This window comes from Leptonychotes weddellii, chromosome 2 (assembly GCF_054177405.1).
Source record: "Leptonychotes weddellii isolate Sample4059 chromosome 2, ASM5417740v2, whole genome shotgun sequence".
NCBI lineage: Eukaryota > Metazoa > Chordata > Mammalia > Carnivora > Phocidae > Leptonychotes > Leptonychotes weddellii.
Genome location: NC_138370.1, coordinates 69,046,128 through 69,071,904, shown reverse-complemented (window position 1 = coordinate 69,071,904; position 25,777 = coordinate 69,046,128). Strand labels below are relative to the sequence as shown.

General features: G+C 43.7%; 1 protein-coding gene across 11 annotated transcripts in view; it reads right to left on the bottom strand.

The window, feature by feature from the left end:
* The window catches only part of ZNF827 (zinc finger protein 827), a 168,452-nt gene extending 148,872 nt beyond the window's left edge, over positions 1–19,580 (bottom strand). For 5 of the 11 annotated variants that reach the window (XM_081811809.1, XM_031018494.2, XM_031018493.2 and 2 more), the window contains exon 1: positions 18,928–19,576. In XM_081811809.1, coding sequence (XP_081667935.1) covers positions 18,928–18,970 — 43 coding nt within the window. In that variant the 5' untranslated portion in view covers positions 18,971–19,576. Of the gene's footprint in view, positions 1–18,927 lie in introns of all 11 variants that reach the window. The other 6 variants (XR_014142830.1, XM_081811806.1, XM_031018492.2 and 3 more) reach the window with 3 other exon arrangements.
* Positions 19,581–25,777: the final 6,197 nt, after the last annotated feature.

The following is a 25,777-nucleotide window of genomic DNA, read 5'->3' as shown; positions in this document are numbered from 1 at the left end:
GAAACAGATTATGCTCATAATCATTCTACCTGCCAAAGGAAAATTTCACACAGTAAGTCCTTTATTGACTAAAAATATATGTCTATACTGGAAGAAAATGGGCCTTTGGGGATGAGAGATTTACCAAAGGAAAGGACATGGAATTGCTTTTTATTTAGTGCTTAAGTACATATAAAACAAAAGCTGTAGAGAAAGCAGCCCCCAACACCCCGTCCCCACCACATTTTCACCAAAGGATATTGGGGTAATGAATTGGGAGAGAACTTTTTTTTTTTTTTTTTTATTAACCACACGAATCCATGACACTGATGACAAGGACCACCCTAACTCAATTAACTTTAAACACTGATTTAGGCCAACAATTTTAACCTTTCCTCTGACCAGGCTTTGTGCCACGGCTGCTAACAAGTGGTCAAATGTATTCTTATCCGTTGCCTCCTTTTATTTTCCCTGCCCACCTCCTGGCACACACACAAGAAGTGAATGATGCCAAAGACCATGAAAACAACAAATATCACAACCAACCAACAAACCGGGGCAATTCCAAGGGTCCCCTGTAGCTAGATGACCCTCACCTCAACAGCTGGGAGTCCTACGGTTTCACCCACTTATTTCCCTTTGAAGACTCCCGGGGGTGGGAGCTTTCCACAGGCATGTCCACTTGGGGTTTCACCGAGAAACCTTCCCTAGATCTTTCACTTGAAAGACCTGGCACTGCTTTCTAGCTGTCTATCCCCATGAGCCATAGTCCAACATCTATTCCTGTTCCCAACAAAGCTCAGATGCTTCCGGAAATGCATCAAGTAGTAAGGATGAGGTTAGGAAATGTGCTCTACTGATCCCTGCTTCAAACGGAGGCTCACTGAACATTATATCCAAAACTAATGATGTATTATATGCTGGCTAATTGAATTTAAATTTAAAAAATGAAAAAAATAATTTAAAAAAGAACAACAACAAAAGAAAAAAACAAACAAACAAAACAGAGGTCCAACTCCAAGGTAGAGGCTCAAGACAATAAAAATCCCTCTGGCATGCATAAGTATGGCCCCAAAGTGACCAGGAGGAATTCACACCACTCATACTCTTGTTCCTCTTGTTCTGAACCTTTTGGGGGGGGGTCTATAAAATGCACTAATTTTGTATTTAAATGTGCACATCACTTCCTTTTCATACACCTGTAGGCAGTCCTCAGGCTGCAATGTTTCCTGCATATTTGAAGAACTTAGTTAACTAACCTATTTTCCACCAAAACCTGGTATTTGAAAAAAAGGATGAAAATGTGTTGGGCAATTTAAAGAAGCTCATTTGAGGAATACAAGTTTGAAAAGCTTTTAGTTAAATACACTCAACTAATCAGGCTTTGTTTTTAAATCTACTTTTTTTTTTTAAAGATTTTATTTTTATTTATTTGATAGAGAGAAACAGCGAGAGTAGGAACACAAGCAGGGGGAGTGGGAGAGGGAGAAGCAGGCTTCCTGCCGAGCAGGGAGCCCGATGCGGGGCTCGATCCCAGGACCCTGGGATCATGACCTGAGCTGAAGACAGACGCTTAACGACTGAGCCACCCAGGCACCCCAAATCTACATATTTTGAAATTACTTAGAGAAAGCCGAATTCCTTTGGTATTTCCATGTTACCCTCAGCAGTAGTGAATACAATAAAGCAAGGTCGGCAATCTTTTTCTGAGAACGGACAGACAGCAAATATTTTAGGCTTCATAGGGCACATACGGTCTCTGTCCCATATTCTTTGTTTTTTGTTGTTGCTTATTTTTTGTCTTAATGATTGTTTGAAAAATGTAAGAACAATTCTTAGCTCAAGGGGCCGCACAAAAACAGGTCAGAGTTTGACCCCCACTCGAAAGAATAGGTACTTTACTTTTTCTTTATAATAAAAGCAGAACGGTGCTTAAAACAATATTGGACATTCTGATACATGGCGACAAGCTTCATCATCACCTTAATCCAACCACCTCTGTGAGTCACTGAGCACCTCTGTGTCTCAGTTTCTTCACTATAATATGAGGGGTAAGAACAGATCAGTGACTTATAAACCATACTGTCAACGAACTCGAGAACTCCAGGAAGAGCATGGTACCATGGATCCACCCCTACCTCCCACCTTAGCACACATTTAAGCAGCACAACCTGGTTTTGCTCTTATCTATATACTGGAGCTCCCCTCAAAGACAAGGGTTCCACTATTTTTTTTTAAAGTTTTGAAAAATACTGTATTAAATGATCTCAGGAATTCTCCTGCTGTTAATTCTCTATGAATCCATTATTGGATAATCAATCCTTTTCAAGTCATTTTATTAGGAAGTGTCAGGTAGATAGGAAATTATTTTAAATCCTATGTTGAGGTATTTACAGGCAAAGAAACAAGAACAAGAGAGCTCTTCTAAGGGTCCAACTGTACTTTTTTAGATTTGTGGAAATCCACCAGATAGCCCTACCAGAGTGTTCCAGAGTCCCACAGATCAGGGCTCCAGGAAAAGCAGAATGGCTTAGCAGTGGAAAGAGCTCGGAGTTCAGACTCAGAGACCTGGATTCCCGTCTGAATTTGGAACTTACCAGCTATATAACTCCTCTCATGTTTAATTAACAAAAACAGGAAAGCCTACTAAATGCTAACCCATAGAACGGGTGTTAGGAATACGGAGATGAACCAGATCGATGTGGAACGTTCTGCCTCCCATCACTCCATCCCTCATCTGTAAAGCAGAGTAATAACACGTATTCCCTCTCCTGTACCTCATGGTCCTGCAGAGATGGCAAAGCATTTGTGAACTGCAAAGCACAGACAACATTAAACTAGCAAACTACAGATTCTCCTCCTCCTAAGTACATAAAATAAGTGCAACTTCAAGAATTCACCAAATTAATAAAATAAGGCCACGATAGGTTTTGCAGAGCAAAACACCATTTCTAGAAGCTGAAGCTACATGACGAAACAGAAGAGGCACAAGCTTAGACCCCAGACACTCCCACTCCTCTTCCTAACAGACCCGCCCGACATCCATCCACGACCTATTTTCTCATTTATAGAATATTACAGAATAGAGAGAAATAATCTCTCCCTATTATTTCACAGTGTTATTGCGAAGGTAAATCAGAATTATGTAAGTAAAGCACCTGGCACAGAGTTAGCACTTAGTGAATAACAGTGGCCCCTTGCCCTCCTTCCCAGGCACCTAGAAATCTCAGATGAGAGAACATTAGATTTTAAATGGTAGGGCTTACCTCAAAATTGTTGATACTGCTACCCAGCTCTATATCATAATCACCTCAACCACAGAGGACAGGAAACTTCTGGTTGTTATGACCATGGAATCCAGATGTAGAATATGCCCAGTCATCAGGAAAATCTTACAGTCTTGGCACAGTTTGAGGACAGAGAGAGAGCACCAGCCAATAGCTGAGGGGAGACTCTACCGTCTGGAATGTGCCACAGACTTCCAACCACAAAAGTTCTCTCTGCACTTCGACTGTGGTATCCCCCTGTGGTGTAGGCCATGGCCTCTGCTCCCTTCAGCAAGTCTCCTCCGGAAGCACATGACTTTCCCGAGGCATCCCTAGGCCACATCCATGTGAATGTCTGTGGCACTGTTCATCACCTCCCACTCGGCCCAGTTGTACAGTTTAGGCAAATCATGTTCTCATTTCTGAGAGAGGATGACAACAGGAGATGTTCTCCAAGGTCCCTTCTACCTCTAAAACCCTTTGACTCTGGGACGCACTCTGAACTTCATTCGTTCAACTCATTCATTCATTCAACAACGTTTATGGAACACCGCCTATTTCTCTGATCCCGTGACCCATTCTTAATTTCATTCATTCATCCGTTTATTCAACAATATTTGACCACCTACTATATACCGGGTACTGTTACATGCAAGAATGTACAAAAATGAATAAGGAAGAGTCCACGTCCTTAGAAAGCTCATGGTCAATAAGGACATAGAGGAATAAGGAATTACAGTGTGGCATGGGAGGTATTATGAGAGACCAATGGGAGCCAGAGGAGGGGATGCCTAATTCTGCCCAGTAGGTGGGACAACAGTCGGGGAGGAGGGGAAGCAGGAAAGGATTCCCCCAAAACTGAGTGTTAATGGATAAGTAGAATCTGATGGGTTGAAGACATCCCAGAAATGGAGAAAAAGAATTCCAAAATAAGGAAATACAAACATAGTGGTCTGTAAAATAGATAATTCGGTATGAATGAAACAGAGGGTATATAGCAGGGCCAAAAAAGGGAAGCTCAGATGATGAAGCACCTTCTATACTTTGCTAAGAAGAACAAACTTTATCCTTTGAGGAGATGTGTAAAAGATATTAAATATACATGTGAGTGTTTCCAAAAGCCCACTATGGTAACAGTGTGAACACGGGGCTCCACAGAGGCCAGGGTAGAGGGAAGGGGACAGGACACTAAGGCAAAAAGAAGAAAAAAAATATGAATCCTCACAGGAGAAACTAGGAGTATAAACTACAGCAGTGGCAGGGAGTGGGCATGATGAATTCCAGAAATACATCGACAGCGGAGTCAACAGGCTTGGTCTGATGCGGGAGGAAAGGCAGAACATGCACCTAGGATCGCACTCAGCTTTCTGTCCTGGGTAAGGGGGTTAATGGTTGGTGAGGGCAGCAGCCCAGGGAGAGAACACAAGCAGCCCAGAAATACTCCCAAAACCCGTGGCCGTCTGTCGTACGCAGCTATGCACCCTCCACGGTAAGGCATGCTAGCCGTGGCCCCCAGTGGTGTGCTCCTTCCCTAACGGGGATGCCAGCAAGTCACAGGGGAAGCCTCAAGCGTCTCCACAGACCAATGATGTTATATAGATGTCTGTGTGAGGAAGAAAAATATTAACTGCTAAGTTTATTTAAAACATTACTTTTATTTCAAAACAGATTTTTATACAGCAAGATACATATTTTCATTCCCATTTGCAGACAGAACAAGAGACTTCAAAGAAATCGCATAGAAGCTGAGAACACTTGTGAGCAAAGGGTTCCCTGTCTTCAGGGCTCTCTGCCTTTTGGGTTGTTCAGTGCCAATATTCACGAAGTGTGGCATTACAACATTATCAAGTAAAGCTGAAGAGAGACAAACACCAAGACTTGCGTTTCCATTCCTATGTAGAAAGCTTGGATACTGATTCTCAAAATGTGGTCTGCGGACCCCTAGTGGTCTCTGAGACCCTTTTAAGTGTCCTCAAGATCAAAACTGTTTTCATTCGCACATACCCCACAAAGTAAGCAACCCTGTCCATTTCACTTAAGAATGACTTTGACGAAGCAGCGGTAAAAATTACTAATTTTATTAAAGACTGACCCTGAGTAAATATCTTTTTAATATGATATGTAATGAAATGTGTCCACGAAGCACTTCTACCATTACTGAAGTGTGATGGCTATCTCAAGGAAAAGTCAATCTCTGATTCAGTTGGGAGCTGAACTAGCCACTCTTTTCAGGGAACGTCACTTTCAGTGAAAGGATAACCAGTGAACTATGGTCATTCAAATTTGGGTATCCGGCACACTATTTCTTGGAAATGAGCAAAGTAATACTGATACTTTAAGAAAAGACTGACCATACTTGTAGCCAATGATAAAATTCAAGTTTGCAAGCAAGAACTAAAATTTTAGGAAACCCATATCCCCTACACTATGAACTTGACAGTCCTTCAAGACAAAGTGATTTGCACATGCACGTGCACAGCAGCACTGTTCATCACAGCAAGAAGGAGAAACGAACCGTACGTCCATCGTGGTGTGTTTTGTCAGTGTACCACCCGACAGCAGGGCCAGGGAGACCACAGCTACAAACGTCAGTGTGGCTGTATCTCACCCAGATATCGGCTGAGTGAAAACCCAAGGTGCAGAACGCGTGCCGTGTGCTACCATTTTTGCAAATCCCAAAGACAAGCAAAACCAAATAGGGTAAAGCAAGGGGAATGATAAACAGAAAATTTAGGATAACGGGAACAGGTAGCAGGAGAAGAGCACCTTAGAAGTTCGACAGTGTTGAATTGTGTTAGATTGGGCAGTCCCTTTTACCATTACGCTTCATTATCTGTGTATAAATGTTAGCCGCGTTATTTTTTGTAAATAGCTCTTACTTTACGGCCTTCAAAGGGAGTCACTGCATTAGAGCTCTCCTTGCCAAGGAAAACCAAAGAGGTGAGGAAGGGGCAAGAGGCACAGGGCAGCCCAGGCTGAGGGTCTGCAGCACCGAGCACGGGCCCCAGAGAAGCCCATCACTGGCAGGTCTTTCGAGACACCTTCAAGGCAACATCAGTACCATTCATCCATTTTGGTTTTTGAACAGCCTTCCCCACTTAAAAAAGCTTCCCCCGCCCCCTTCAGGCCACCATCCTCCATCTCCTTTGTTATCACACTGAAAGAAACAACTACATTTCACAGTTGATTTTGTACTGTATCCAAACTACAAAATTTAGTAATCATAATCTCTTATCATCTGGACCAGCTCCTACTACATTTTTCCTACCTCCTGTCCTTCTACCACCAATATAACCCTTCTGATTCAGCTACGTTTCTTCTCTTAATGTCTCCCACATACTTTTGGCTTATTTCAACCTCTTTTGGCTAATGCCATTTCTTCTGCTTGCAATGTTCTCTCCTCTATTCTCAAGATCTAAATCCATCCCTTCCTCGAGGACATTTGAAGTATTGCCTCTCTCCAGGAATCTTTTCCCCGTCACTCTCACTCCGACTTTCCTCGAACATTTACACGTCTAATTCATATTATATTGTCGTGCACTTGTTAGCATATTGATTTGTGCTTATCCTCTGTGATTGTTTTGTGTCAACATTTGAAAGAACTGTCAGCAGGGACTGCCTTCTCTACAATTTCTACCAGCCAGGTAAATGCTCAAAACTTCTTCTTAATGAATGAGCACCCAGTAGGGACTACAACTCTCAGGGGATCATGTCCTCACTACGCTAATGTAACACCATGTATGTTGACATATACCCTTATTCCCTGAAAAGGCTTTCCAGTTCAGTATATCGAGAGAGGTTTTCCTCTGTTGTAGGAACGGATCTCTGACTTTGTGACAGAAACCAAGCAAAGCAACATTTGCTTTATAGGATTCTTTTTCATAATATTAAATGATTTCAAAGTTCATCATGGCTCCTTCCATCCCGCCCCTCTACCTGAAGTCCTTAGAAAATCACCCCTGCCTGGTGGTTGAACCAGCTTCTTTGTAAACACAAGATCTTCTATTTCATTTTTGGCACAGTTGTATTTACTCAATAGTCCCTTATCTTAAAAAAAAAAAAATCAGTTACTTCCCTATAACTTCTACCCTCTTGGTCCTAGTCCCTGTTTTCTGCTCAGCATTTCATAAATCTATGAAAATATCTTTCAAGCCAAATTTTAATTATTTGTTTCCATCTCTTTCTCTGCCCCCTTGGCTCGAGCCCCTCACAAATAGGGACCATGCTCTATGTAACTCCACTGATCCTTACTCCCTGGTACAGAAGCCCTCAGTTACTGCTGAATGAATGAATCAATCAACCAATCAATCATTGAAGTATCAGTTATCAGACACAAACTACAAATTTAGGAGGAATGACAATTCAGAGTAAGTTTACTCCCTTTATCACTTGACAGAACTTTATATATAATTTGAATGTAGTTACCAGGCATGACTGTTATCTCTCTTCACTCTTAGCTTCAAATTAAGAACTCGCAATTGTCGCAATAATTAATTCCTCTGATGATGATTTCAAGAGCCTAGATTCTAGTTGCCTCCCTCCTGGTGAGTAGTTTTATCAATTTCCCCCTTTAAATCAGGGCACCCAATCTGGCATTCAAGGTACAGATGTGATCTAATCAGTTTACAAGACCAGTGTTGCCACCCTTGTTCTGAATTCAGCACTTGCATTGACTCAGCCAACTCCGCTGAAATGCATCCATTTTTTGAATGAAGGCTGAATTTTCAATGCTGCTTGTTATCTTTCTGCTTGTTGTCTATGAATGTGGTTATCTCTGTGGATAGAAGTTGGGGAAGGGGGCTTTCACGTTTTACTTTAAACATTTCTACATAGTTTTCATTATTTATACGAAGCATGTACTATGTTTGCCATTAAGAGCCAATATAGACTTTTACAAATAAATGAATAACCAGAATTCATATCTGTGATTTCTAGGTTCCAGTCTCATGGAGTACACCTAAGTCCTATTTAAAATACTTGTACTTCTTTTTTTTTTTTTTTGTATATATTTTCTCACCTCTCAGCAAGTATTCGAGTAGCCTTTGGTGCATAGCATTTCTCTCTAAATATGATCTAGTGGTCTAGCCAACACAAACCCCACTTCTAGATTGTGACATTACTCTCTTCCTAGCAACGTCAGAAAGCAGCTCACTATAATTTGGTTCCCCTCTTTCTTAAGGTCAGATTAAAATCCAGTACGTGATTATTTGAGGTTTGCTTTCCCCTAGAAGGGAGAAATCATGTAGCACATTTCAGGAACATTTCCTGAAGCAGAGGGTGTCCCACACTTTGTTTCCTTCCAAATACAGCTGTGTTTCATGCTCTGGAGAGGACTGTTGGGTTAACAAGTAGGTCCAAACAAGCCCAGATTAGAAGACAACTATAATTCTAGGCCATTACACGAAAGCAGTGTTCTCCATATGGAGCACGTAATTCAGACCCCAGAAAGTGTCATTGCATGTGACTCTAATTCTCTTACCCTCAGCTTAGTCTGAGGTCAAATACATCTTTGAGGAAAGAACTTTATTATTGGTGGCACAAGTTCTCATGAATCACAGAGCAACATGCTCCATCAGCACCTAAGGGTTCCTCCTATAGTGGAAGGTCTCTGAAAGGGGCAGGTGGTGAAGTCATGCCCTTCACGTGCGGGGCCCCATGAAGGTTTCGCAGCGGGCCTCGGGAGACCAGCAGCTGGTCCAGCCCTTGACAGTGCAGACACTGGTGACCTCAAGGTAGTTTCTTCCTCTCCAGGGCTCAGTTTCTACTTCCGTCCAAGTGGTGGGAAAAGGAGTCCTTCCTGCCTGCTTACAGGCAGATGAGATCAGTGAAAATGCTTTGTGAACAATACAGTACAAAGTAAACAGAAGGTGTGGGTAATCTACTATTACCCATTTTACAGGATGGTGCTATTAAGCACAGAGAGGTTCACTGGCTTGCCCAAAGTCACAAAGCGAGTGAGAAACCCTGGTGATCGTGGAGGGAGAGGGTTAGAGAAAAGACTGGCGTCCATGCCCCCTGCCTAGGGCAGGTCCCTCCTTGAGCCTCTCTGGTTTCAACTTGGAGGAGTGGGAGTCAATGAGCTATTTCTAGGGTTTTAAAAGTCAAACAAATTATCGTCAATAAGCTGCCCAGGCTCAACATGACATGTCTTTATTTTTGGAGGAAATGGCATCAGCCCAGAGTGGGAGTTCCGGTAAGTTCAGGGGTCCTCAACGCTGGCTATCCATTCAAATAATTCAGGGAGCTTTTTAAGAATGTCCATGCTCAGGATCCATTCTGAGCTATCAAATTTAAATTGCTGGGGGAGGCGGGGTGTCTTCATTTTTTTAATCTCCCAGGTGATTCTAACGTGCAGCCAGGGTTGAGAATCACTGTGCTGCCTAACGGTGATCAGAAACTTATAGGCAGCGATAGTTGTCTCTGACTGATTACATAGCAGTTAGAGCAATCCTACTGAGATCCTTAGTTGAAATGAATTTACACCTCGCATCTATGAATGTGGCCGGCATTTACCGGGCAAAGTATGTGCCAGACACGAGCCTACATGTTCCCCCATTGTACGGATGTGAAAACAGGCAGACAACTGCAGTCACTTGCCAAGGTCACGGCTAAAATGTGATGCAGCCAGGACGGGTCTCATGCATCTGGTACCAGGATCTTAATCCCCACCCTCTACTGCTTCTTAATACTGCCACAGAATGAGGTTTACAATACCTTAGCCTCAACGATGAATTAAAGCTCACAGAATGCTGGAAAATGTAGAATGGTTTCTAATCCAAATGCACGCCGGGGCCAGGACACAATATACATGGAGGGAGGTGGGCAGGTGTATATGCAGACGGGGACGTGGCAGCAGAGTGGTAGGAACTGTGGCAGACTGACGAGCACATGCCTGGGGAAGGGAGACAGCCGCTACCGATGACAGCAGATTGCTGCCATGTGGGGAGGTGGGCCCCGTGCTGCTGGCTCTTCCAAGTTTTCAAAAGAAGCTAGAAATTTGGATTTTTATGTGAAACCGCCCATTTCCAAATGCTGTCTCAAGTTTTTAAACATACTGTGTAGGGCAAAACACATCAGTAGGCCACTAGCTTGTAACCTCTGATATGATCTATCTCACATACAGACAACACAACACACATACACATACACACAAACACACACCCCTGAATCCTTCATTTAAAATTAATTTAATGTGTTCTCTTGGACTGGTTCTCTGCAATTAGAAACAGCAGACCCTGCCTTTCCTTCTTTGGTGCAAAATTTAAACTATTACCTAAACAACACATGGAAAAACCAATATAAATTTCCCCTGGGTAATTTTAATCAGCAGACTGACTGTTGAATAAATGAATAAATAAACATTTATTAAATACCTATTCTCTCATTTCAATCTCACTATAAGTCTGTGAGTATGGATTTATTGTCCTCACTTTACAGTAAAACCCAGTCATAATTCATATGATTATTACACAGTTTAGACATAATTCAGGTCAAATCACAAACACAGAACATGTTCCGATAGTTAAAGTCTAGTGTAATATTGTTGGCCTATGAAACAAGTATTAGTCAAGCCCTATTTTAACAGCCTTATAAAAGAATTTTACCGTATCATATTATTACTCATCGTTCTAATGAGAGATATGGGGAAAAAAAATGTTTAAACACAGAAATCACCAAAACACCCTGGGTCAGAAAAGCCTGCAGTCTAATCACAATCTAAGCAAATGGAAACTTATTTCATATACATAGTAAGAGTTAATATTTCTTCAGCTCTTTCTATGCAGCAGGCACTAATTAGGCATGGTTTTATGTGTGTATATATTATTGATATTTATCAATGTCGATACCGATATTTATCAGCCAAGCTTTACAATAACCCTACGGTAGAGGAACTGTTATCACCATTGAGAGATGAAGAAAGCAAAGACAGGGAAGTTCAGTAATTTCCCCAAGGTCACACAGCAAGTGAGTGCCAGAGCTGGGTTGTGAACAGCTTGGTGCCAGAGTCCATGCACTTAACCACTATGAACTTAAAAAGCATGTGTGTTCTCTGTTTTCACTTAAGTCGTACCATATACAGTAGACATAGTGAAAAGAGGGCAAAATCACATGATATTTTCCTCCCTCTCATTACAAACAACAAAAGCTTTTTAAAATCACAAATGAAGACACTAGCACTATATACCGTTAGAAAAATCTATCACCTTCTGCAAGTACAGCAGCCTGTCTCCAAAGCTCAGAAGCAGAGTGCTGCTGATCAATCTTGTAAACGATCATTTTCCTCTGGCCTTCTTCGGTCCCCTCTGAAGGCCAACTGCTTCAGAGCACTCAGCACAACTCAGCCTGGGACCCTCCTCTCTCTCCCTGCTTGTCTTTTTTCCTCCACACCACATTTCTAATGGGGTCTAACCACTTGTCTGACCCATGCAGAAATTACAAGAGAGAGAGAAAGAGAGATAATTTTAGGGTCTGCTTTTTCAGGCTCAAGTTTCAGAGAAGGCCCAGCATTTCTTGCTGATAGATAGAACGTGGCTGACTTTGGACTTTCTCAACATCAGAAGCCATGAGCACCTCAGCCTTAGTCATTTAAGAACTCTAGAGACAGAACTTCAGTGGTGGAGGTTGTTTTTTAATAAGAAGGGAATGGATGGCTGGAAACAATATCCTTTTTAGGCACACAGAATCTGCTGCATTTAATATAACCCTAGGTCAAAAGCAGAGTTGCTAAAGGCCACATGCTGATCTCAGACCGTGGGCGTGTATCACTGTACATTTTATAAAATTAGCTACAGTGCAGCCTCCGTGTGTGTGTGTGTGTGTGTGTGTACATGGCAGTGAAGCTGACTTTTATAAAATAAACAGCAATATGCACCCATGCAGCTAAAGATTAGTCTCAAGCCAAAGTCTGATTTTACTTTATGAAACTACCTTGTTACTACAGCAATTCTATCCCAAAGGTGGATCCTCGGGGAATGATAAGAGTAATCTGAGAGGCCCCTGCTTCAGCACCTAGTCATACACTATTCTTTGATATCATAAAAAATGTAATTTATAGACAGAGGATAGAAATACAAAACTTGCTCCTCCACAGAAGAGGGAAAGCAGCTAGTAACTTCGGCCCGAGTACTCTTAGCTCTTTCTAAGGTCTGTACTTTGCACATTAGCTTCTTATAAAATATGACAGAAGACATTTCAGCGACCATGAACCATAAAGTATTCTGTACACTTGGCCCTAGATGGTATGAATTACTGAGCTACACCTAGCAAAGTAGGGAACAGAAAAGAATACATCAGAAACCGGACACAGCGTCTTCATTTATAACCTCTATCTCTCAAATATGATTCTCCAGTACTTTAACTAAGCCAAAATACAGTAGTAATAAAGTCTGATGGAAAAAAAAAAACCCACATGTTTCTCCATAACGAGGCCTGGTCTGGATTTCTTTGCAACAAGAGAAAACTCAGACTCCATTCCTTCGCCACAAAGCCCATGGTCTTGTAAAACCTTATGCTAGAAAGCCTTTAACGCCCCCAAACGTCCTCTTTTGTAGGTCATACCATCATTATCTTGTTCTGCGATCGGTCTGATTAAATTATAGAAAATTACTAATACATCACTCAGAATGGAGAGATCAGTTCCAGCCTGTTGTGTTTGCATTTCAGTCCTCCTGTCCTAATGCTCCAGCAGATACTTAAAAAAGGATGGAGTAGGGACAAGGCAACTTCACACAAGGAAGCCTGCAGCCCTTCGGCTCTCAAAGACGGCACTGCCGACTGGTCCCAGAAACCAACAGAACTTCTTCACACAGTGATACTGTGGGGTCCCCCGTTTCCGTCACACCTTATCAGCGGTGCATCCAAAGACGCCACTTGGCGTGCAAGTGACCAGGGTGAGTGATCCTGGGTGAGTTTTTCTCTTTTGTCAAACTGATTCATCCAGACACGGAACCCCAATGACTGGGATCACTAACTGGCTTACCAACCCAGCCAGGCAGCACACATTTCAAACCCAATCTTCCCTACAGGACCATCTTGACATTAATAAGACTCCTTGTATTTTCAGCCACCTTTTGACCCTAAGAGAAGCCTGCCTGGTTGCTCCACCAACACAACACTGTCCCTTGGGTGTCTCCACGGTCTTTGTCCATCTAATTTTACAAGCCTCACAAGACAGAGATTTTCCACACCTCCCTTGGACCTCTCCTAATAGAGGCCATTCAGAGGCTCTAAAAACTCAAATGCACAGTCAGCCCTCATATGGGCCGAAAGCTGTCCAATTTATACTTCTCCAGCATGATTTATTAACACTTTGTGCCGGAGACTGGTCAACTCACACCAGCTGTGTCATCCCCAGAGCGAGATGGCAGCACATAGATAAATTAAAAATCAATTTTTTTTATTAGAAACCATTTTGAAGCATTAGAAGGAATGTGATTTTGAACTCTCTTCCTTATTTTAACAGGAAAGTTCGGTGTTCCCTACTTACTATATTAGGAATATACGGATTTCTTTTGGGAGAACAGATGAACGTTCATTGCCCAGTATCAACCTGGCTTGCTACGTGGTACTTCAGAATCATCTAGCTCTGCCTGACAGGAACAGTGAATTATTTTATTGCTTCAGACTCAAGATTTTTCCCTGTGGTTCCTGTCATAGTCAGGAGGAAGTGCCTTATCACTGAAAAAATTAGTAGGAGTAAGTAGGGGAAAGAGTTAAACCTTCGACGCTTTCTCTTCCAACAGATATATAAAGACATGGAAAAATATAAATATAAGGGCTCCTGTGGCTTTCCTGTCATTTTGCTTCCCACATTTACTAGAAAGCAAGAGAAGGTTTTTAAAGTTTTGTTAATGAAGAACACAATAACCTGTTCTGGTCTTGACCCACAACTGAGTCAACAATGAAAATACGGGAATAGCAAAACAACTATTCTATTAACTTTTCCTTTGTGCTCCCCCTTGGGAATAGGCATCAGGCAGATTTCCAATGATAAATATAATAGGATCTGAACTCATACATGTTCGTGGGTAAGTTGCAGCTAATGAGGAGATCTTAAAAGTGCTGATGGCGTCAAAGGTAAAAGGCTTTACAGATGTAACAAACACAGGGGAAAGCCCTTCCTGACCCTTTCCCTCCTCAGTTAGTGATCCCAAATGTAACCATGTTCATAAAGTGCTGAGCCCCAGGCCTGGCAAACAGACCCAGTATCATTTTCCCCCTCTTCCTCTTTCTTAGACTGACAAACATTTTTAAGCTATGCAGTTTGGGATTCTGCTACAGACAAGCACATGGTATAGTTCAAAGGGTCTCTAGGACATTTTTTTGAACATGGAATTGGACCTTGTTGATAGAAAGAACTTTTAGAAAAGAGCCACCAAGAGCAGCAGAATCATATTTAAATTCCCAGATGATAATATTGCTCTAGGCCAAGAAGTAAAGGCTTTATCTGGAGTAATAATTTTTAAAGCCACTTCTCAAAAAATAGTTTAGGTTTAACACCCTTTGTTGGGGGTGTCCTCCAAAAACTAGTACAAAACTTCTTTTGATTTATGGCCAGTGGAATCACCACGCAGCTTTAAAGGACAGGCCATTTTCTTTTCTGCATATGTATGAGGCCCATATAACACACACACACACTCTCTCTCTCTCTCTTTCTCTCTCTTACTTCAGAGGCCCAGGAGGAAATGACTAGGTAGAATTTTAAATCAGAAATCTAACGCCTAAGTTAGTAGTGTCAGGTTAAAGGCTCGCCATCCCCAAAGCTAATTCGGTTCTGAACAGTCCCATGGGTGTCTTGTGGAACAGAAGGAGCTAGGAAACCTTAGCAGGCCGAAGCCCAGCCTGGGGAATTGCTGAAACTCTGTGCCAGGGGCTGAGGCGCACCCCAGACTCGGTATCAGATAATACCAAGTGCTCGTCTGGATTTCCAGGACTAATCTACTCGAAGCTAGAACTTCCAGGTTCCCTGGTGTCTGTGTTGTAGAGTGGGAGGACTTTGTCCATCCACACGTGCCTGGCTAGTATTATATTTTATAACAGAAAAAATAGATTCCACACATAAAGTCTATGGTTTATGAGGGAGTGCAGAGGCGGGGGGCGGGTGCCTATGGGAAAGAAGAAAGCACTCTGAAGTTTCAATAGATTCAGTTTTCACAAGTTTCTTTTTTGTAATCTAATTTATATTCTACTTCTAATTTTAAATGTGCTCACAGTTTCTCTAGATCAATAGTGGCTATTAGCCACTTTTGTGTTTACTCAGAAGGGTTCTTTGGTTTCAAAAGCAAGTTTCCCCATCTCATTCCTCGTCCAATTCTAGCCGCCCACCCCCCCGCCAAAAAAAAATTATACACATCTCTCCTTCCGTTTATTAGGGTCGAGTTTAAAAATCTAATGCTGTATATAACTTCTTAAAACCCTGAGATGACCTATTAGGGCAACCATAATCCGCAGAGTTACTTTTTTTAACTGTATACAAAAAGGTTCTCCAGGTTAAGAAAAAACCCCTCCCCTACATATAAATAAACAAATAAAGAATTTAGCATTAAAACTGAGATTTAAGACTACAAGTATATTCTACATTAAATACTAATTTACACTAATTTTACCAAAGTCAATATTTATTACCTCTCCCCACGACTGCAAGTTTCTTTAAGACTCACTCAGCACTTAGGAAGCCTTAGCTTACTGTGTCTGAATTGCAAAACACACCATTTGCCCAGAAACTGCTCTTAGTCCAAATGCAAATTGCTTACAAAACATGTGTAAACCATGCTTAGAACAGGCAGCACACATCCACAAAAATCCATTCAATGCAAAGGTAAGTGGAAAAGCTCTGCAAATTAGGCTTCCCTTTAAAAAACTGGAGGGACATTTACGGTGTTTCCAAAAGGTAATTGCTTCTTACTTCAGTAAAAGTGGCTTTATGTGACTGGAAGGAGTTGGATTTTTTTTTTTTTTAAGTGAGTGGATAACAGTATTCAATTAGAGAAAAGGGTGGGAGAGCCCACTCTTAAAATATAACTTAATCACCAGGCACCAGCAAGCAGGAGAGGCCCACCACGCATACGAGCTAAAATGGAGCCTGAATTTCCTCTCAGACTGAGGGTAGTCGCACGAGGTCAGGGTCAAGGTCACCAGCGGGGCAGCCTGCAGCTGCCCGAATGCGCTACACACAACGGGAGGGAAGGCGCTCCATCTCCGTCAGAGCCGAAAACAGATAAATCCCTTCTCCTCTCCTACCCTCCCTCTAACCCCGCCAACATTTTTTTTTTAAGCAGGGGGAGAACAGAAGAAAGGAAAATGACCAAATAACCTCACCGCCCTGGTTTTCGCACACAAGCTCATCAGCTCCCAAAGTTGCCATCTAAGGGCAAGTTCGCAGAGAACACTGAAGCCCATTTTGTCCGAGCAGGGCAAGCCTCCCCCGACCCCCCCAGGATTCCTGCCTCCTCTCCCTCCCCCGCCACACGCCCCCGAAAAGAGCTGGGAACTGGCCGGCCGGCCATGTGCACACACACACTCTTCCACCAACTGCTGCGAGTTTTCTGTGAATCGCAGCGCGGAGCCTCCCAACTCGCCCTCCCCGACTCCACCGCCTTCTCTTTCCTCGCACAAAATTTCCCTACACACGCAGCCGACTGCGAGTGATTTTATGTGCATATATATTACATATGTGATATTATCCTCAGAACCTCTAGCGGGCAGGCGAAGAAAGGACTGCACAGGGGCATTTTTTTTTTTTTTTTTTTAAAGGAAGGGGAAAAAAGCACAACCCAAGCCCTGTGCGTCGACTCCTGCGTACCGGGAAGGGGAAAGAAAGAGGAATGTTTGCGGAGCGGGCTGCCTGCAAGTGCCCTTGCTCGCCACTTCGGCCGCGGCCCGGGTAACACGGAGCCGCGGGGGCGCTCGGCCCGAGCAACCCACGCCCCCTGCCCGTCCCCCCGGGCAGGCACCGCCACGGTTATTTCGCGAGGGGGAGATCGATCGCGCTGCCTGTCTGCAGCGGAAACGCACAAGCTCACACACAACCCGAGCCCGAGACACCATAACCTTAACCCTTCCCCCACCCTCCGTGAACTTCAGGTGACCGACCACGTCGGCCTGACACCCAGGCGGGCGGGCGCTCCGGCTCCGCTCCCGCCCCCAGCCCGGGTTTTGCAGGATCAGGCTCCAAGCAGCGCCAAACCGCCGGGAGAGGGGAGCAGTGAGGGGGGAGAGAGGAGAAATTGACCCTCAGTCTCCCCCGACCCCTCCCTCCGGCGCCTCCGGCGTCCCCTCCTCCCCATCACCCCGCCCCACGCCTTCTCCCCTGCCCCCTCCTCCCTGCATTCAAGGAGCCGGGCGGCCCCGGGGGATATTTTTAGTTGCTTCTTTCTCCTTCACTTTTAGCTTTAGCAGCATCTCGGAACACTCAAAGCGGAGAAAGATTGGGGTGGGGGGGGGCGGGAGCTGGAGAGGGAGTGGGGGAAAAGTTAAGAGTCTAGCAAAGAAAAGCCGGAGGGAGGGCGGAGAGGGACGGGGGCGCGGGTGGAGGAGGGGAAGGGGACCGGGCCGTGCCGGCGGGTGTGTGTCTCCAGTTGGTGTGTGTGGCTGCAGCCGGGGAGGGTTGTGATGCACTTTAGTCCTGGACTCTGCTCAGGCTCGCCGGGGAGGGGGGTCTGAGAGCCCGAGTCTCGCCTGGCTCCGTCTGCTCCGACTGACCCCGCATTTTATTGCGGCCAGGAGCCCTGCTCCTCCCTCCCCTCGGCTCTGCAGGGACCTCGCGCGCCGCGAGCCGCCCTGCCTCCTGCCTCCGCCTCGGCGCAGCTCCCGCACCCCACATCCGCCCGCCGCTGCCCGGCCTCGCCCCCCGCCCGGCCGCCCCGCGCCCCCCGCGCCCCGGCGCGCCCCCTCGCCCGGGCGCCGCGGGAGCAGCCGCCCGGCGGCGCGTGTGTACCGCTGTGTTTGTGTGCGGTGCCCCCACACCCTCCCCAGCCGCTCCCGCCTCGCCCGCCCCCGACTCCCCTCCTCCGCCGCCGCCTCCTCCACCTCCTCCTGCTCCTGCCGCCGCCGCCGCCGCTGCCGCCGGCGGCCCCGGGGCCGACCAACCCCGGCGCAACCTTTAGCCGGAGACGGACCTCTCCCTGGATCCTGTAGCCGGCGGGCGGCCGCGCGCCCTCGCCCCGACACCCCCAAACGCCATGTCACGGCCCCCAGCCCTCCGCACGCCCCGACCCCCGCACCCTCAGGCACTAGGATCCACAAGGAATTTTTTTTTTTTTAAAGATTCCAACCTCTCCCACCTCCTTCCCCCCCACTCCCCGATTTAAAAAAAAAAAAAAAAACCGGCATCCACACTACTCCCCTCCTCCCGTCTCTTGCCCCCTCCCCCCAGCAACCCGGAGTGAGGAGGGGGAGGGGGAGGGAAAAGGGAAAAAAGCCCGATCTCAAGGAAAAAAAGGGGGGGGGGGTGAGAGAAAGAAAGAAAAAGAGAGAGAGAATAGAAAGGGCACGGGGCTGATCATCACCAACATGGCTGCCTCAGCATAGACCTAAACGAGGAGTAACCCGGGCTGTGTCTTTGTCAGTTTCACCTCTGTAACCCTAAACTAATGCAGAAAACAACGGAGGAGGCTGCGGAGGGGAAAGAGGAGAGGGAGGGCGAGAAAATGGCACGAGAGGAGGTGGAGAAGGGATGACTTACGTGAGGGAAGGCGCTTGGGCTGCTCCTGCTTCCTCCTGGGCATTTTCCCCCTTTTCTCACATTCTCCTCCTTGGTTAATGTGAGATCAAATAAACCCCCGTGGGGGCAGAGAGGCAGACACTGGCAGGAGCGGGGAGGTAGTTGGGGGGCGGGCGGGCGGGCAGGGGGAAACCCCTTCTCTCCGGTGTGTGCAATGGGTTGAAGCTTGTTTCCTGGAGCCAGATGAGGGGTTCTCTTCTTTTCTTTCCCTTCTTTTTTTCCTTTTTTTTTTTTTTTTTTTAATTTTTGGTCGTGCACCTGGCTTGTTCCCGAGCGTAATATTCTTCAATGGAAACGGATCTAATAGGTGTGAGTGTGTGTGTGTCCTATGCTCGCGTGTGTGATGGGAGGTATAAATAAATGAGTGCCGGTGCGGCGGTGTCTATGGCCGCGCTCTGTGTCTCCGAGCCCCTAACACTAATGTCGGGATCAAAGGGCAGCGGCGGCGGCGGTACAGCTCACAGCTCGCTCTCTCGCTCGCTCTCTCTCTCTTTCTCGCTCTCTCTCTCCTCTCGCGCTCTCTCTCTCTCTGTCACACACACACACTCACACACACAGAGGCACAGACTGAGGGAAAGAGCGAGAGCTAGACACACACACACACACACACACACACACGCAGAGCAAAGAGGAAGGTGCCCTAAGGCTCCCAGGGCGGACTCAGCCTGGGATTTGCAACCGCTCGGTCTGGAAAGAATGGGGGGCGCGCGTGCGGGGGTGGGATGGAGTTCTTCGAATTTATCCCGCTATTCGCCAAATCTAGGGGGAAAAAAGTTTTCCCCACTCTTTAAACAACGATTAGTCCATTACTCTGGCTCATTTTTTTTTTTTTAAAGAAAACAGATTTTTCTCTTAACTTTCTTTTGTTTATTAAACTACATTTTGTTCTGTATAAAATTCTTCAGGCTTTTTCACTGCAAGAATTACTCTCTCACCCCATCACCTTAAGTTTGTGGAGGTTACAGTTTCCCACACACTCTTCCAAAAACGTTCCAATAAAAATAATTAAAAAAAAAATTAAAAGATAGCATATGGTGAAATCGATAACGAGGTTGATGGAATAAGTGCCCAGTTTTGGAATGTTCAGTGGAGTTAAAACTGAAACACGCTGCCGAAATGAAAATTACATCCCCTTGACGAAGGGGGAAAAAAATGAGATTCGGTCACCCCGGTGGTTGATTTAACTGCTACATGATACTCCTACAGTGCACAGAGAGATCTTGACTTCTGAAATTTACTTTTTTTTGCTACTGTAGTGCAGGTATGTGAAGCTACCCTGAAGCAATTCTAGTTTGCATTATAAACCCAAATATAGCAGTTTTCATCAACTGATACATACTTTCATTACTTTACAAATCACACATCTGTCTTCAAAGAGAGACATAAAGGAGAAAAATAGAAAAGGATGGGTCTCACTCTAGCACAAAAGGTACTTGGTGAAAGAGGACTGTTCTCTTTGTGACTTGCAGTCATTTGGATAAAAGTTCACTCAGAGGTTGTTAATGATTTAAACTCCAAAACCTGCTACTATAATTGAAGTAAAAATGGTCTGAAGAAGAGTTGTTTCATAAAACTCTCTTTGTAAGAGGAAACTTTGAACTTAGCAGAATACATTATATGTCATGAGTCAGATGTAGCTAAAAAATAAAAAGGTGAATTATTTAACTACATCTTCCGTTTTTAGCTTTTTAAAAACTCTGACTCATCATCTTATTATGTTAAATATTTTCTTACCAATTTTGAAATAGACTTTTCATCAAAGAAGGTGGAGGCATGGTGGAGATACAGAATGTTAAAATGACACTCTGTAAGCTTACACAGATAGCTAATGCCTTTTGGAGGTTCTAGGCTAATTCTTACAACTTGAGTGGTGTTAACAACAGCCATGGTGGATAAATCCCTACTTTCCCCTTAAAAATAACAATAAGTCTTTATATTGCATACTTTTGTTAGAGAAGCTTAAAGAGTGTTACATCTCCCATAAAATGTTTTCCATTGATAATGAAATATCAGGATGAAACCCTCTCTGCCAACTCCCAGCAAGATCCAGCTTCGGTGTGTGACAGGTAATGCTATCTGAAGCAGGTTTTGAAACACCTGCTTGAATTCAATCTAAAACCAAAACAGAGAGCAGTCAAGTTTAAAATGGAGCATCATTCTCAAACCAATTCTTCCCAGAGTGTTGGCTTAAGTCAACCGGTTATCTAAGTTTCCCCGGGGTTATAATTTGAAATGGAACGATTGTCCAACTCAAATCAAACTCAGCTTACCATGACTTTGACTATTGTCAGTAGCATTGGACTTGAAATTAATATATGAATGATAAGTCAGAGCCCATCCATTCCAAGTAGACTCATTGCCCTGAGTAGGCAGGATCTTTAAACCTAACACAGGGCAAACAGAACTGTCACAGCACTCTATCACTGCACACTCTGAAGTTTTGGCTGGGATTTGAAGGACAATTACTCTGCATAGATTCACCACCACTGTTTTCCTGAATTGCTATGACTCTTTACAATGCTTAGTACACTATAATCGAAGACACACTTTAGGCCTTTCCTCAAAGTAGAGTACATTTCCTGCGGCCTTTTAAAGGCATGCAGGCAAACGCTGTCAACGTTTAATTATAAAGGTATTCTATCAACAGCCAGAGGCATTTTTAATTGAATTTATTCATACCTCTACCACTTTCCAAAAATTACTTGAAGTAGTACACAACAATAGAAAATGGAAATAAGGACAGAACAATTTCTGTTTAAATCTCAGCGTGGTATCTGTCTGCTACAAACCACTCTTCAAGGGCACTGGCATCTCACTCTCAATGGCTATATGTTCGGAGAACACAAACTAATTTTAATGTTAGGCCAATCTACAATATGAGGATGATAAATAGCTGGAAGTTGCTACAATGGATTTCAAAATCAAATGAATAAATGATTCTGGGAATGCCTGCCTTTTGGATGCACATAGCCATGAACCTTTAACTTGGATTATTGTTGACCACGGTCATTACATTGGAATATTCCACTTGGTTCACCCCCACAGTCCAAGCTTTTAAAAGAATATTTTATTGGGGCGTCTGGGCGGCTCAGTCAGTTAAGTGTCTGCCTTTGGCTCAGGTCATGATCCCAGGGTCCTGGGATCGAGCCCCGCATCAGGCTCCCTGCTTCTCCCTCTCCCACTCCCCCTGCTTGTGCTCTCTCTCTGACAAATAGATAGATAAAATCTTTTAAAAAAAGAATATTTTATCTTAATAATTATAGTACTCTCTCCACCCCCATCTACATCACCTCTCAAATGTGAGATTAGAATCGATTTTCTCAGAATTATGCATTTTAAGAAGATGTTTCATAAATGGTCGCTCTCGCAGGAGAGCCCAAGTATTGCTGGAGAGGTTAGACAGAGGGAGCACTTCCCCTAGAATGGTGTGTGGTCTCTAGAGGGGTCCTTGAGTATTTTCATAATAATACTAAGATGTTATTTGCCCTTTTATCTGTGTTCATATTTCTACTGATGATGCAAAAGCAATGGGAATAAAATGCTGACACCTTAGCAGCTCGAATCAAGGCAATGGCACCAAAATGTATTAGTAGTCGTTCTCCACCACCATGCACTTAGAGGGAGAAAAAAGGAAGATTCATTTAAAAGTCTCCTTGATTGAGCAGTAAAATTTACTAATTTTATTAAACCTCGACCCTTGAGGACAAGACTTTTGAATATTCTTTGTGACAAAATGGTAGGTACATAGAAAATACTTCTGGTGCATACTGACATACATCAGTTGTCTCAAAGAAAATCACCTCTGAGATTGCTTGATATGGCTGTGTTTTTCATGGAATATTATTTCTACTTGAAAGAATGACAAACTGCAGTTATGCAGAGTTGGATATTCCTCAAAAAAAGGAATAAAGTAATCCTGTACCTTCAAGGACAATAATGCATGGGATTTTTTGGCAATGACAATATTTGTACTTATAAGTGAAAATTAGAATTTTAGATAACTTGTACCCATCACTGTGAGTTTAACAGCTTCCTAATACAGGCTTTTCTGATGTGATCCATGGTGATGTTAATGAATATGACTTTTATATATTGTGTCAACATTTTGGAGGAACAGCATAACTCAGTGAACCAATATTTTCCAAATGACCAATACGTGGTGTTACAAATTCATGGTGTAGTAAAGGATCCATTCAATGTACAAGGTAGACCAATGAATTTTAGTGTAAGAGTATAAAAAGTTCATTGATATGGTTTCAGATTCGACACCATAAGTAATATTTAAGAAATTGCCACTCATCAAGTTTTGGTGTAGTGTCAAAGAAGAATATCCACAATTATCTGAAAAGATTATTAAAATACTCTTCCCTTCCTCCAACTACATATCTATATGAAGTTTGTTTTTCTTCATGTGTGTCTTTAACGAAAGCAACATATCACAACAGACTGAATGTGGAAGCAGATATGAGAATCCAGCTCTCTTCTACTAAGCCAGACATTATAGAGATTTATAGAAATAAAACACAAGGCTACTCTTCTCACTGAAATTTTTGTTTTGAAAAACATAGTTATTTTTCATAAATAGGTGTTATCTTATATTGAGTTTATTATTGTTATTATATGTGAATTAATAAGTAAATATTTCTAAATTCTGCAGTTGTGATGCACAATATAGGGAACATCATCAATAGACATAACCCACATAAACAAAACTTCTTTGGAGCCCTCGATAACTTTTAAGAGTATGAAGGAGTCTTGATTCCAAAGGGTTTGAGAACCTCTGCCCTAGAATTTAATTAAGATGCAGTTAAAGACCTTCTCTGGGTGTTCTACTAGAGGCCTGGGGACCAAATTGTAAGTATGTTTCAACTTCTCATAAAGTGAAGCACACTTAGCTTCAGGAGCCGAGAGTTGGTTTTGTGTGCCCCAAGACTGGCTCCTCTTGACAAGCTCCCTTCCGAGACACAGAGCGGCTGTATCAGACAGGGTTTTCCAGAGTAACAGAATCAATAGGATATATATAAGTATATAGAAGAGGAGATTTATTATAGGAATTATAGGAATCAGTTCATATGGTTATGGAGGCCAAGAAATCCCATGATCCTGCTGTTTGCAAGATAAAAACCAGGAAAGACCATGGTGCAATTCAGTCCACGTCCAAAAGGGCTGAGAACCACAGGAACCTATGTGTGAGCACTGTGGAAGATGGATGTCCCAGCTCAATCAGAGAGAGAGGGAATTTACCCTTCTTCTGACTTTGTTCTATTTGGGGCCCTCAACAAATAGTTAATGCCCACCCTTATTTGTGAGGCTGATCTACAGATTCAAATGGTAATCTCTTTTGGAAAAACCCTCACAGACACACCCAGGAATAATGTTTTACCGGCTCTCTGGGCATCCCTTAGTCAATCCAGTTGACATATAACATCAACCATCACAGAGGAGAATTAGGTGTTCAGCAAGTCCTCTTGGAATATGTCCAGCCATGTGGAGAAGCTGGTTATTCTGAACACAGGGTCCAAGCCTATTCTGGCCTCAGGCCCTTTAGGAAAGTGAAACCACTAGGGTCTCTCTCTCTCTTTTTCCCAGGGCCTGAGCTATCTGCCTCAGGACAGTCTTTACCCCAAAAGTGCTCCACATTTGACATTTTAAATAATTAGTGCTTGTCCCAAAGCAGAGAAATGGGTCTGGCGTCTCTCCTGGCCTGGACCTCACATGTTGTAAATCAGTATCTAGGGACGATGACCAACCATCATTTACAGAGAGAGAAGCATTTGCTGTAACTTGTACTTGCGTTCTTAGGAGGCCAGGGCCTGGCTGGGATCAGCAAATTTTGTCACAATTTGGATAAACCATGCTTTCAAAAGCATATGACCTGACAGAGAACCTGGCACAGGAAACAATTCTGAGCATTTTGGGTGTCTTTTGTCCAAGTTCATGTACTTGGGATCTTTCCCTTAAATATCTTACCAATTGTTTTTCAACTCTGCACCATCTCAGAGTACAAGTCATATTTAGATTAGGTAAATTCCTGATCCCTGTGATCTATGTTTCCCTCACCTGGTCCCTCCTGTCAGCTTTAATGATTGGGTCACTCAGTCCTTCCTTATTCATTCCAGACTTGAACCCCAATTGGGACTAAATCTCTTGTCTCTGAAGCCTTATTTGCCAGGATTCTTAGCATCTCTATCAATTTAGCTTCTCTGGGTCCTTTTTTTTTTTTTTTTTTTATCTATACGGATGAAAACTCCCCTAAGCAGCTGCTCCCCACTTTCGTGCATTTTTCCAACTGATTTGTCTGGTTGCTTAATGTACTTCTTTGTTGCCTGACCCAGTCACCTTCTGACCTGCCTCAAATCATACTGCTGTCTCCTTGCAAGTCCCCTCGTGCATTATGACTTTTCTCCCAGCCCCTCTCTCTGGCTGTGATCAGCTCTGATTCAGTTTCTCTACAATGTCTATCTTTCCCTTTGTCTATTCTGTTCCCCTATGCCCTTTACCCACTATGGGGCACCCACTGGAACATCTTGGCAAGGTTGTTTGCCCAACCCACATGCCAAGCAACTTTTGACCATGGCATTGTGTGGTATAATGCCATCAGAATAACAGAAAGCAAAACTATAACACACCAAGTATCATAATTTTTGGTGACCAGCAAATAAAATGGGAGCAGAAGCCAATCAAAAAGCTTCCTGTGGGTTTCCCTTATATACTCTTTCCTCCGTGATTCCCAGCTCTTCCATCTGTAGTCATGTCAGTCGGCCTCCATCCATTTTTTGCCAGATTTTATGTGGTTTGATACCTCACAGAA